The 13785-nt window shown below is 40.8% G+C and overlaps 1 protein-coding gene across 27 annotated transcripts in view; it reads left to right on the top strand.

Annotated features, from left to right (window-relative positions):
- Positions 1-13785, top strand: part of CLASP1 (cytoplasmic linker associated protein 1) — a 277667-nt gene that overhangs the window by 238034 nt on the left and 25848 nt on the right. For all 27 annotated transcript variants that reach the window (XM_063079348.1, XM_063079329.1, XM_063079319.1 and 24 more), the window contains 2 exons: positions 7200-7350; positions 11314-11557. In XM_063079348.1, coding sequence (XP_062935418.1) covers positions 7200-7350; positions 11314-11557 — 395 coding nt within the window. The remainder of the gene's footprint in view (positions 1-7199; positions 7351-11313; positions 11558-13785) is intronic.

Consider the following 13785-nt stretch of genomic DNA (forward strand, 5'->3'; position numbering starts at 1 on the left):
TTAGCCAACTTTTTAAAAAATGCTAACATCTATATCTAAAGTATTTGATTTTCTTAAATGACTAGGTTCAGTGTTGACAGTAAAATCATAAACTTTTCTTTCCTAGTGGGGAAAATTTTATGGAAAACTTGTATTGTCTGTAAATTGTTGCCTTTGTTTTCAAGTGATACTTTGGCAATATTAATTGGGAAGTCTGTTCTTCCATAATACATGGGTCATACATCTTATCGATTAGCTATTGCAGTATTAGAGTGGCACATTCTTTAGGTAATAGACAAAAAAGTATAAGTCAAATTAAGTATTTTATTATTATATGTATGAATAGCCTAAGTAAAAAATTGGTGGAGACTGCTAGCATAATCCATCAGCGTGAAGAACTGGATAGATCTTATGGATCCCCAAATCATTAAAAATGTTCATTTATTTTTCCAGATTTCTATTCCTCTTAATTGGTTTTAATTTTTACTGTTAAGGTTACATATCAGTGGAAGAAATGAAGAGATTTATTTTCAATATTATAAAGTCCAAGTGTGGCCTAAATATTTTCTTTTCAACAAATTCTTCTTTAGGGAATTATTTAGTTATGTGGTTTCATTTAAAAAAAAAAAAAAAGCTCTCATTCAGTGCTTAAATTGCTAGATGGCCTCAGCCAACTTGAGCTCAATAGGAGAAATGATTTTTGTCACAACTAAAACTATCTAGCAGTGGGAATAACTTCCTTTTGTCATCATGTCACTAAAAATAGCCAAATAGACTACAGGAAGATTATAGAAGAAATAGATTCTTACACTAAGTAGGAGAATTGATTGGGTTACCACATTCTGAGGAAGTGATAAACAAGTTCTGCCGTATATAATCTCAGCTATTTTTCTGAGCAGTGCTCTTGAAACATTGATTTTCGGCAACCTGCTTTTCTTTTGAATGATCTTGACCATATGATGTCAGCTTTTTATTCTTAAGGGGGAAAGCTGTTATCAATTATTTGTTTTTAATCTGATTTTGAGTAACAAAATGAACTAGATATTTTTAGTCCAAAAATTCTACACTTGGATCATGATGATAATAAATAACCATTCTAAAATGATGAACAAATTTAATTTGGTAGTTTTTTAAAAATACAACTGATAAGGACGTCGTTTTTATCAACACAGTATTATTATAGAAGGTATACAGTGGTCCTTGCTCCAGTCTCCCGTGCACTCTTGGCAGACATGTCATAGAGCAGAACGGCACTATATAGGTAACCTCTGTGTCCACTAGCAATAAAAAGTAATTTTAGGTGGATTTTGCATTCTTCCCATCAGAGAATCAAGAGTATCTATAGAATTAAAGTGGGAGTTAATGGGAAGACCCGACCCCACACTCAGAGGTGGTTGTCTGCTTTCTTCTTACTGGTCAACAGAGCCCCAGCCTCAGGTGTCATCCAAATTCCTCTTGTTTCCCCGACCCCCGACCCAGTGTGTTACTCGGAGAAGGTCTTCAGTCCTCCATGCTGCAGTGACTTCTCATCTCCACACCTTGTTTTCCTTACAAAATCGAGGACATAACTGTGCATAGGGGGACACTAGCATGCAGGGGCTCCTGCTCTTAGAACTACGATGAATGCCAGTCACAGTTAGGACTGCTCAGCAAGCACTTTGTCTCTGATGCCAGGGTCCTTGCTCCACTGCCTCGCCTCATATTACCAACCAGTTCAGCTCCCCAACTTTCCCAGTCTCTCACTCCACCCTTTCAAATTGCAACAGTTGTCAGAACTTCCCTTTGGGGCCTCTGCAAGCCTACATCACCACATTTGTGAGGTGAAAACAAATACCTATGTGTCCCAGATGTATTTTAATTCTTGTATTAGGCAGTATGAGCACAAGAATATTCTGAGCTGGCCAGCTGAGACTTAAAGCCCTAGCCCTCAGAAGGAAATCACCTTTGGCAGTCTCGGAACTCTACCCAGATTGGGTCCCCACCTCAAGGGGCACATTGTCCCACACTGGAGTGCTCTGGATAGAGTAGCACAGTCTCTGAGTCTGCCTGCTGTAGTCCCTCTGGACAATTCAAATTCTGTTTGAATTGAGGCCTCATAATTCCTTCATTGGTTCTTTATAATATAACTGATGAGTTATCTAAAACTGAACATTCATATTTTCAGGCAGATACATGCTCTCTCACACTCACACACAGACACACTCTCACACGTAGACATACTTGGAATCTCCTGTGGTTTAAGTAGTAAATGCACCCCATGGTTGGGAGAGAAAAGAATAAAGCAGTCTTATTGAGGACCAAGTCGTAAAATGAAGTTTGTTCTTTTTCTCTGTATGGTGAAGTGTTAATTTTGCTCCTATTAACTTTGTAGAACTTTGTCGAGGAAAGAGGAGACTCTAAGACACTTGTAACTAGTGTCTGCCTCCTCCTCTCCCCTTTGCCTTTTGTGTGTCTCTCTGATTTTCCTCTTCTGATCACTGCAGTCGGTTGTGGGGTTGGAGTGCCGATGGGTTGTCGAAGCACCCACCTCCTTTTTCCCAGCCTAACTCCATCCCCACCGCTCCCTCCCACAAGACTCTCAGGCGCTCTTACTCTCCCAGGTAACAAGCTACCTGTTAAACTTGTCTGAGGTGTCACAATATTATTGCATTTCCAAGGTCGTCTCAGGTCTTTTGGAAAGCCTCTCAGCTGCCTCTAGTGTGGTCCCTGCCTTGGCTTAGCCCAGCAGGAATAGAGCCTTGGTGAGAAGTGTGAGTAGATGTGATTTTTGCCAGATCTCACAAGTATGGCTCCTGCCTGTCACAGGGACAAATCACCCTTCCATCACCTGACCAGATTTATCACCATCTACTGTTTCAGGCCTTGTGGTCCAGCGTAGTACTCAGCCCCAAGAAGGAGCTCAGGAAGTGCCATGAGATCAAGGCAGGAGATAATGGGAACAGTTTCCTTAGCACATGTCTTAGGCGCACAAGGCACTCCACTACGAAGCAAATGGGACCTGCTCTTTTCCAGACCACACGTCGCCATCAGCCCTGCTGTTGACCATGTGGCTGATTTCTTTCCTAATGTACTATCATGTGGTAGTAGTTTGAGCACACAGATCCAGAAAGGAAGCCCTGGGAGGTGGGATCACTGTAACACTCACTGAAGATGCCCTGCCTCTTGACAGGAGGGCTGTCGGTCACCTCACAAACCCCTGAGTTGTGCTCAGTGAGGCTCATAGACACTGATTGAATATGACCCTGTTATGAGTCTAGAAGAAGGGGTGGGCTTCCCTCAGATGTCAAGACAGATAGTAAGTCTGTGTGTGAAGAAGGGTCTACATAGTACTACAGACACATGTTTGAGGGTCTCTTGGATGCTTTATACAAAGGTCCAAAGGTTGGAGAATTCCTTCCTTAGAAGCCTGTAATTATGTGAGCAGAGCACAGAGCAGTCCTGCTGTCATTGTGCTTTGTAAGATGAGTTTGTATGCTCTGTGATAGCACAAGGATTTAAAAAAAAAAAAAAAAAAAAAAGAAACAGTCTTGTTTGATATGCTTAGTAGATAGCTTTTATTTGCATTCCTACTTTTGTATTGTCAACATAGTGAAGCCTAAGTGAAGCTCAACACAGTAGACAAGTCAGCTAAATATTTTAATGACGTCTTTCTTCTGAAGCTCTCACAGCTCTAAAAGTAACTTCTGAAGTGCCCAAAGAACCGTATGATGAATGTTTCTAGATACACAAGGTTGGGTAGGGCTAGCAGACAAGACGGCTGCTGTCTTTAATGTTCACAAAGCATGTCACTACCTTTTTTTTTCCCCCTAAAGATTAGCTGTGCCTCAAAGTGTAAGATCAGCTTACTGACTGTCTCCCTATATATTGATGTGTATGCCCTTATGGGCACTAAGCTTCACCCCCAGCCAGTCTTCCCAGCAAGCCATCAAAACTGCCTCTCCAGAGAACATTCCATTCCTAGAATCATCTTTCACATATGTGCAAAAATATAAATGTTGCTATAACTCATTAACAGATAATGCTTGTAATTTCTGTTAAGTGTTGGAAAGAGAGAGAGTTTACTAGAGACTTTTACATTTAGAAAACCTAATGTTTACATAAAACTAAGAGGTAATCCATGTCTGTCTCTGCTATGTGCCAAAACCCTGTTAATTTTATAACAAGGAACAATTATCCTTACTTCCGTACCTAATATCCTTTCCCTACAAAATAACAAAGAAGAAAATGTCAGAAGGCAGACTTTCTCTTTTTCTGTCTTCTTGAAGACCTGACCCAGTGGTCCTCCCCACCCACGATAAGGATCCTTTGCAGGGTGAGCCCAGGGCTGTATTCAACTTCAGTATTAGATGACATGGCCTGACTTTAGGTCAGTGATTATTGACTGATTGAGTAACTCTTCCTTATCTAAAGAACCCTAAGGGAGCTCCTCTGGGGTCTAATCAGAGTATTTATAGGTGACTAGGACCTGGCCTTTAACCCAAATGATTATGTTCTGGGGTGTCTCAGAGCTGAAACAATACAGACTGTGGGCCAGGTGGCAGACTGAGATTTACGTAAGTCTCTTTCCAGTCACACTTCTGAGCTGCTCCCTGATGTGTGGCTTGTCAGGACACAGGGATCTCCAACGCCTTGATGATGGCATTCATGGCAAGTTCTTTTTTCCCTATGAAGTAAGGGCTTATAGGTATTGATTTGAAATAAAGACAAATCAAGCCAAAGCATAAAAACAGTTAAGATAGTAGCATTGTCTGTTTCCTGTTAGAGGGAAACAGTCTCTCACCTATAGCTAATGGTTTTAGCTTCATACCAAGGAGATACTTCGAACCTAAGCTAGTGAGTCCGAAAGAAGTCACCTCAGATTGTACATGGTCATGCACATGGTGCTCCTGAATTGGAAGTTTGAGTTGGTTTATTAATTGTAAGTGAGAAGGAGGAACATTGACTGGCAGAATTCTTTACTTTCTTATTTTAAAAAGAGGCTATTATAATGATAAAGTGATATGAACTGAAATGAAATATTTTAAGAAAGTTCAGGTTAAAAATAATGAAATGAATTATCTGAAAGTTAACATTATCTGAAGCGACAAGTGGAAAATAATATTGTGACATCCCTTAAAAAACTGAACGTTCCACCAGACCTTCCTCTTGTCCATCCCATCATTTTTTCAGTTTTTTTTTTTTTTCTTTTGCATGGGCTATGCTATTATTTTTTATCGTTGTGATTAAAAGTATTTTAAGGTATTTTTTTACATCTCGTATATATATTTTTTGTTTGAGTCATAATACTCAGTCTTTATATATAAAATATAGTGTACTGGCCAGATGTATAAATGCTTTTGTTCACATGTAAGCTAGTATTGTGGTGTTTGAGAAAAGGGTGGTGGGGATCCTCTGTGCTCTGCAGTCCTGTTTTCTTCACATCCAAGTGGTGTCAGCTCATAGATACCCTTGTGAACGTAGGAGGGGTTGAAACCTTGAATTCTGTTCAGGTTTTTTTATTCCATTTCCTGTTAGTATATACACGAAATTTCAGCTGCAAACGTGTTCAAGGTTCACGTTTCTTTTCATTTGATGTTAGAGCCAATCTTTGAGTTGGCACATATTTTTGTGAACTCTCCAAATGCAGTTGGGGTGTGTGTTTCCTTACATTTATCAGGAAAGAAAGATGGGTTCTATCTGGGTCACTTTTGTAATTTTAGGCAAATAACTTCCATATCTGAATGAATTCAGAGCTTGTGGTCTAGCAGAACCTAACCAGCCTTAGAAAACACTTGGATCATTGCAACCTCAAGCCAGCAAAGATCTGGTTACTCTTAAGTCTTGTCTTGCTCATCTGCCCAAACCTTTAAAAAAAAAGGGGGGGGGGGTAGCAAATGTTAATTGTTCTTTTTTTTTGGCAGCTGGCCAGCCTGGGGATAATTGTTCTTAAGTTACAGGAAACTTGCCACTTGTGGGAATGTACAGGGTTGGTTAGGTTGCCCTTAGGAAGGGTTCCAGCCAGTGGGTGCCTCGTGTCCTCAGTTATTACTCTTTTGAGGAACAGAAAAATTGCTTTATCCCCTAATAACATTGCCTGCTCCCCAAAACAGCCAAGGATACTTCGAGTGTCCCTAGCAGTCTTCAGTATAGCTCAGGACTTTGTGCAAGTTAAATTAGACTAACTCATCTGATCTTTTCTTGAATATTTCTTGAAACAAGCTACATTGAAACTAAGATTTTTTTGACTTGCCCTTGGCTGACATTGCTTCATGCTTTGCTTTCTTTGTATTATATGTCCATCCTACACTTTTCTTGGTATTCTCAGTGAAGGACTGTGGTGGTTTTTGTTCTCAGGATCCCCTCTGTTTCAGCATACTTTTCAGATATCTAAAAGGCACTTGTTGACAAATTACAACAAAAAACTAAAATCAAAAGGCTTTTAGAATTTTTGCTTCATTTCATGTTTTGCTGTGTTCAGTGACTAAAAGAACAGCAATTGACATCACTTTCCTGTGAGGAACAAATATTTCTTGCTTTTAGAACTGTTTTTAGAGGTCTATCCAGGAATGTGACTCATCTTTATAAGATCTGCTTTTGTTTCAGAACTCGAAATGGAAGCATCTAGAAGAGTCTGGTATTCACAGCAAGCCCCTGGGTTAGATAACATGAGAGTCAGACTCTCAAGAGACCATTGGTAGGGTGAATCTGACTTTGATTCATAGGGTCATCTTGTTTTTGTGTTTTATTAGTTTTTCTGGATTGGACATTGGTGAGCAAACCTAGTCTTGTCAGGTTGTTTGCTTTGCTCCTCTGAAATTTGTAATACTAGCTTTTTTTCAAGTGCCCATTCCTCTTAAGTTTGTACATTTGAGACCAGTAACAACCAAACTACTTTTTTCCATCTTCAAGATAAGAAAGTTATTTTTCCACTTTCATTACCTCGTGCATTCAGTCACTAGTTGTCACTCTTTGAGTTCCTGCATTCTTGTGGTTATTGTTTTTCCCACCGGTTCTTATTGAATGCTGATAATAGTGTGTTTGGGACCAGATTTGACAAGAAAGATGTATAATTGTCCAGTGGTGGTACTCTAACAAAAGTCGTCTCCTGTTCATTCCAAATCACCTAAAGAAACAAAACTGTCATTATATCTTACTCTGTAAATTACTAGAAGTAACTTATGCCCATATCTTGATTTTGTGCATCACCTCAATTTAAGAAATAAAATCTTTTTGATCTTTAGCATGCTGGACTTTGATACAGAGAACCTGAACTCTGAAGAAATCTATAGTTCTCTGCGTGGAGTTACAGAAGCCATTGAAAAGTTTAGTTTTCGAAGCCAAGAGGATCTGAATGAGCCAATTAAACGAGATAGCAAAAAGGACAGTGATATTGTAAGTATCCCCAGGCTAATAGAAAACTGCACGTTAATTAAATGGCAGTTACTGAGTCCTCTCAACACTGACCACCGTGGTTACTGAGCTTCATCATTATTTTTATCCTATACTAGAATAGTAATATTATAAGAGACCCAAGGCAGTTTTACAAAGTTGTAAAAGAATAACCCTCAGCTGTCTTTGCGAGGAATGTTAAATGCTGTTTTTCCTCAGCATACTTTCATTTATGCTGGGCATATTTTTGTACCTGTGATGTGATAAAAATAGTGAGCCTGAGCCAGACACCAGCATGGCTCTCTGGGAGCCTCCAGTCTCATGGGAGAGGCAGGCAGATAAGTGCAGGATCATGGTGCAGGGGCGTGGTCAGGGCTCAGCAGCCTTGGTGCTCAGGAAGGGTGTGCAGAAGAGATGTCAGCCCCTGAACTGAAGCATGAAGTTCAAGAGGAGTTTGTCAGGTCGGTAAGAGGGTCGTAGTCAGAGAAGCATGCCTGCTCACAGGCCCAAAGGTGGGAGAGACCTGACCCGTGTAAATGCCAATGAGGCCAGTTGAGAGGAAAATTCTGCGTATGTAGTGGAGAGAAGGGGATGTTTGGTGGATACATCCTTCAGAAAGGGGGGTGGGGGGCAGGAGATTTGGGCCCAGCTAAAACAACTGGTTTTACCCAGAAGGAGGTTGGGTGGGCTTGGGGGCAGGAAGAAGAGCGTGCAGCTCCTGCTTTCTCTGGGCAGAAAGGAGACCGCTCTGAAGCCTGGGGCTTGGTTGAGGTGAGGAGAGTGAGAAAAGCTTCCAAAGCTCCCATGGGGAATGGGGGATCTGACTAAGGAAACAAAGTCCTGCCAAGGAGAATAGAGACCCTAGGAAAAGATGGATGCATGACGAATTACTTTTTCCAATTATAAAGGTAATATATGCCCAATATAAGGTACTTAGAAAGTTGGGGGAGGCAGGGAAAGAAATCTAGAGATAACTACTCTTAACATTTTAGGATGTATTTTTCTCTTTATTTATGAGTATTTATCATGTTTAAGTGTTGGGAGTGTGTAGACTGTTGTTTATATAAAAGGTGACAACGCACTGTGCATCCTATTTGGCATAGACTGTGCTGCTTTAGCCTGTCAGTATTCTTGTATGTGAGTTTTCATGGCTGCATGATAATTTGTCATATGGATGTGCTGGAGACATGTACCCAGTGTCCTGATTTGGAACATTTAGATGATCTCTAATTTTTCAAAGTATGCAAATACTGTGATGAGAGCTGAAAGGAGTGAAGCTTGATAGGGAGAGAAGAGAGTCAAGAGGGCGAGGATGGAGAAGCATAGGCGTTACCTAAGGGTAGGTAGAGTCGAAGGAACGGAGCGTAAGATGAGCTGCAGGGCTGAAAAGAGTCAGGAAGCAAGACGTGAAGATGCAGCATTCCAGAAATGGGACTGTTCCTGCTAAGAGGATACGTCTGTGAGAGGTGAAAGCATTAGTGGAGTGGAAGTGAAAATCCAACAGTTGAGGAGGTTCAAATGCAACATCTTAGCCACCGGTTTACCAGGCTTTTAGCTAAGAATCTGAGGTGGACAGAAACTGCATTAAATGCGAAGGACTCCAGAGACAGCACATCTTAAGCTTGATGAGTAGAACTGCTGTAGTAAGACAGAAGTCCAAGAGGATGGACATCAGATCCAGTGGTCAGATGGTTCACACAAGCAGAGATGAAAACGTTACGTGGGGGGAAGGTCCATCCTTACAAGTAACTTTAGAAATACAGTGGACGTACATTGCGGTCCTCCTCTGCTTTGTTTGAAGTAGAAATTACAACATTTAATGCTAGAAAGGTTATAAGGAACCTGTATAATATTGGTGGGTGTGAAATTGATACAGTTGTTTTGGAACTCAGTAATATTATATTTAGCAAAAATGATTTTCATATCCTTTACCCAGTAGTCTAACTTGGGTGATCAACACTAAATAAAGAACTCAGCCAAAGGAAAGAACAATATTGTTTCCACAAAGTAATTTATTTCAGCAATAATATACAATAGGGAAAATTTTTTTTAAGGGGGGTAAATAGTTGAGTAAATCTTATTAAAACACAAGTAAATATGATAGTTACAAAAACTTTTTTCACATGGGAAATGCTTATGCTGTGAGGAAAGCAAGGTATAAGCTAGTGTGTGCACTGGGGTTCCCCCTGAATAAAAATCTACACATAGACAAAGAGTAGGGTAATATACAACCTAAAAAAGGAAGATTTTATTGTTGCTAAAGGTGATTAGATAGTTTAGCTTTATTTTTTAAATGTCTGAAGTTTTCTAAACTGTCCTTCTATGAATGATTGTTTAAAAGTTATAATAGTAATATATTTCTTAGAAAAGTTACAAAGAGAAAAAAATTGAAATCATCCATTAATTATCTTCTACCCAGAGAAAGCCCCATTAAGATTTGATTTATATCTTTCAAGTCTTAATTTGTTCATATCTGTGCATGTATTATATACTTTTTACATCTTAATTAAATTAATATAAAATCTTGTTTGTGAGTGTTAAAAACCAAATGCATCCCAACATTTCCACTGGGAATATAATCCAAAGGAACTGAAAGCAGGGACTTGAACAGATATTTGTGCACCAGGGTTCACAGTACCATGATTCATGTCCATCAACAGATGAATGGATACACAAAATGTGATACTTCCATACAATGGAATATCATTCAGCCTTAAAAAGGAAGGAAATTCTGATAAGTGCTACAACCTGGATAAACCTAGAAAACATACCAAGTGAAATAAGCCAGCCACAAAAGTGCAAATATTTTATAATTCCACTAATATGAGGTACCTAGCATAGGCAAATTTATAGAGACAGAAAATAGAACAGAGGTTACCAAAGGCTGGGGGAAGAGAGAGTTATTTAATGAGTACAGACTGTTTTTTTGGATGATGAGAAAGTTGTGGGTATACATAGTAGTGATGGTTACACAACACTGTGAATGTATTCAGTGTCACTATTGTATACTTATGAATGGTTAAAATGATGTTACATATATTTTACCACAACTTAAAAAAAAACCCCAAATGCAGAAGCACTAAATGACAGAGCTGTATGGTGTCAGCAGCACAAGTAATAATGTTGCCATGTCCTCAGTGTGGTCAGGAATGAGGCAGCCACAGTATTTCCCTGTTGCTGGCAGTCATCCCACACTTGCTCAGCCTCAGTGCCACCTTGTAAAGGAGCTGCAGGCCCGTGTGCTTCCGAGGAGAGGACCATGAGAGTGGAGGGGGTCGAAACCATTGCACAGGGGCCTGTCAGAGGACCAGTGGTTGTTGAAGACAGCACTCAGAATATACTAGGGAAAAAAACAATATTCAGAAAATACTGCAGACCAGTTCTTTGACTCAGTGTATAGAACACTTCTGAGTCAAAAATACCCAGAGGAAGAATGATCTGCCTAGGAGGACTGGGTTCGTCATCATTAGAGATGATTAATAGTTACCACTTGGCAGTAGTATATACAAAGAAGTAATTCAGGGATGGTTGGAGCACTGTAGACTTTGAGGCAGCTGTTGGGGAGCTTCTCTCCATGGGTGTTGGGTCCGGGCATCCGTGAGAAGGCCTTTACTGTGGGTAATGAAAGCCACAGGCCACAGTGCCCACATGCCAGAGTCCTCCAGAAGGAGGTGTGAGGGGGGACAGCCTTCCCTTCTCAAGGGACTCTTCAGAATTTCATGCTATTAATCCCTCAGAAAACGTTGGACTAAAATCGCCAAATTACAATGTAAAACAGATTTGATGTGTAGATGGATGAAAGAATAGGTGCAAATGTAGGCATATTCTGTCCCATTAATGATGGTTTATGAATTTGGTATTTACAAATTGAAATCCTAATTAGCTGTCCCTCCTAATGTTTCTGAGCATTGAAAGGAAAAGTCTGTTAAAGTCCCAGAAGGGAACTGACCATATGCTGTGCTGCAGGTGTCCCGTGATGGGGGAGCTGCCTCCCCCGCCACTGAGGGCCGTGGCAGCAGTGAGGTGGAAGGAGGCAGGACAGCCCTGGATAACAAGACCTCCCTCCTCAACACGCAGCCTCCACGTGCCTTCCCAGGACCGCGGGCACGAGACTACAATCCCTATCCCTACTCCGACACCATCAACACCTATGACAAGACAGCCCTGAAGGAGGCCGTGTTTGACGACGACATGGAGCAGCTTCGAGATGGTTTGTGTCCCTTTGCTTAGTTGTCCCTGTCCAGAGGTACCTTCCACATGCTTCCCCTCTTGTCCAGCCAACCCTGGTCATGCTGGTTGAACGTAAATGGAAACGAAGAGCATGTTCTTGTTAGTCACTGGCTCAAAGTCTACTTCCTGAGTCCCTGCTGTTGCTTAGGTATGAGGGCACATCAGTAAGCAAAAGCATAAGCAGTCCAGGTGTGCAGAGAGTTGGGAAATAAACAGTTACACAAACGATATAATGTTGCGTCTGCAACACCTATGCATGAAGGGGACTCACTGTCCCAAGAGAGGAGGCTTCAGTGCAGAACCCGGGCCTCTCCCGCACAGGGCACAGCATTTGTGAAGGCCTCTACCCTGTACTCTCCAGTTCCCTGAGCAGTGCAGTGAGACCCTGAAGCACTGCTGAGGGGCTTCCCTCTTCTCTCACACCAGCATTTTCACCAAGTCTTCCTGGAGCTATGCGATGTTGACTTCTGTGCCATGGTTGGGAGGAAGGAGATCTAACATACACTGAGAACTTGTATTACCATGTGCTTGGTGCTGACCTAAGTGTTGCACATGTGTTATCTAATTGAGCTAGAGGGGATTGTTCCATTTTACAGATTAAAAAACTGAGGTTCAGAATAGTTAAATTACTTGCCCAAAATATAACACAGGTAATATGGAACAGAGCTACTGTTTTGTTGTTGGTGTTTTTGACTGCTGTGTTAAGTGTCCATTATTGTGTAAGCAGTGAGTAAGTATGTATTGGTACAATGGTATTTTTATTGAGAACTAAACTTTCTTTTTTTTTTTACCTCACTGTCATTTACATGTTTTGCTTTATTTTAACTTAGTAGTGTTTTTTTAAATTATATATTGTTTTGAATTAGATATTGTTAAATTATATATTGTCTATTTTGTTTTGAAGCCTGTCTTTCTGTTTTTCAAGTTTGAATGAAGAATTAAGTTAGAACCTTAAAATAGAACTCTAAAACAATTACCATTCACTGAGTGCCTACTGTGTGTCCTGGAGTGTGTGTGTGGGTTGCTGGGACAGTGAGGTCTCAAAGAGGTCCAGTCCCATCCTGGGAAACACTCATAATGACCACACTAGTGTGAGAGGTGCGCAGTGGTAGAAGCAGATGAGGGCACAGAGAGCCAGCCGCACTCTCTCAGGTCACACAGTGATGGAATGTGGTGGGACAAGAGAAGGCCTCCAAGTTGTTGGAAAGCAGCAGTGGCTTCAGGGGTTTGAAGGCACAATCCCCTGGCTATTAATTGCTACTTGCTGATGGTTAGCAGCTTGGTATATGTCCAAGCATCTGTTTACTGGGCAGTAGGCTAATGGTATATAGTGTTTAATTTACCAACTGTGTACTGAAAGGCTTAAAGACAAAGATGGGATGGCAGGAGAAAATGACAAGTTCTTTAATGTTTCAAACTTCCTTGTGTGTTTGCTCCCCAATCTTAGAAACTAAAGGAGGAAGCAAATACACATTTAAGTAGTTCCTAATGATTTGTCTCATTTGTTTGTTTTTTCATCCTTTCCGTTTGAAGTTGAATATTCAGAGGTGTGGTCTCTTAAAAGAACAAGGAAGGAGAAAGGATGTACCTTTCTATTATTCAGGTTCCTGCAAGTAATTATGCTAAGTGATCTTGGGCAGGTTTTCAGTCTTTGAATAGACAGTCCATGGATAGTGCTTGATTGCTATTCACTCACTGTACTTCTTCCTAAACTCTGGACATCTGAGAAGGGAATGGAAGTTAATCAGATGTGATGGTAAGGAGGTCCTTGAGGAAAATGTGTGTGCAGTAGACCCCTCTAATCCTCTGGGGGATATGTTCCAAGACCCCCAGTGGATGCCTGAAACTGTGGATAGTACCGAACCCTAGCCCAGGAATGCAGAGGTTGCCTTTCACTTTAACGAAGCACTTTATGGCTTCTCTTTGGCATATCCGAGTTGCCAGCATCACCACTTTTGCACTTGGAGCCACTACTAAGTAAAACAAGGGTGGGTTGAGCAAAAGTATTGCAACACCATGAGAGTCAATAACTGAGCTGGATGGAGTGGGACACACAAGCTTTCATCACACCACTCAGACAATGTGCAATTTAAAACTCATGAATGGTTTATTTCTGGAGTTTTCCTTTTAATATTTTTGGGCTGGGGTTGACCACGGGTAACTGAGACTGCAGGTAAGGGGGAACTACTATACTGGAGTGGATTTGAT

This window comes from Cynocephalus volans, chromosome 1 (genome assembly GCF_027409185.1).
Source record: "Cynocephalus volans isolate mCynVol1 chromosome 1, mCynVol1.pri, whole genome shotgun sequence".
Classification (NCBI taxonomy): domain Eukaryota; kingdom Metazoa; phylum Chordata; class Mammalia; order Dermoptera; family Cynocephalidae; genus Cynocephalus; species Cynocephalus volans.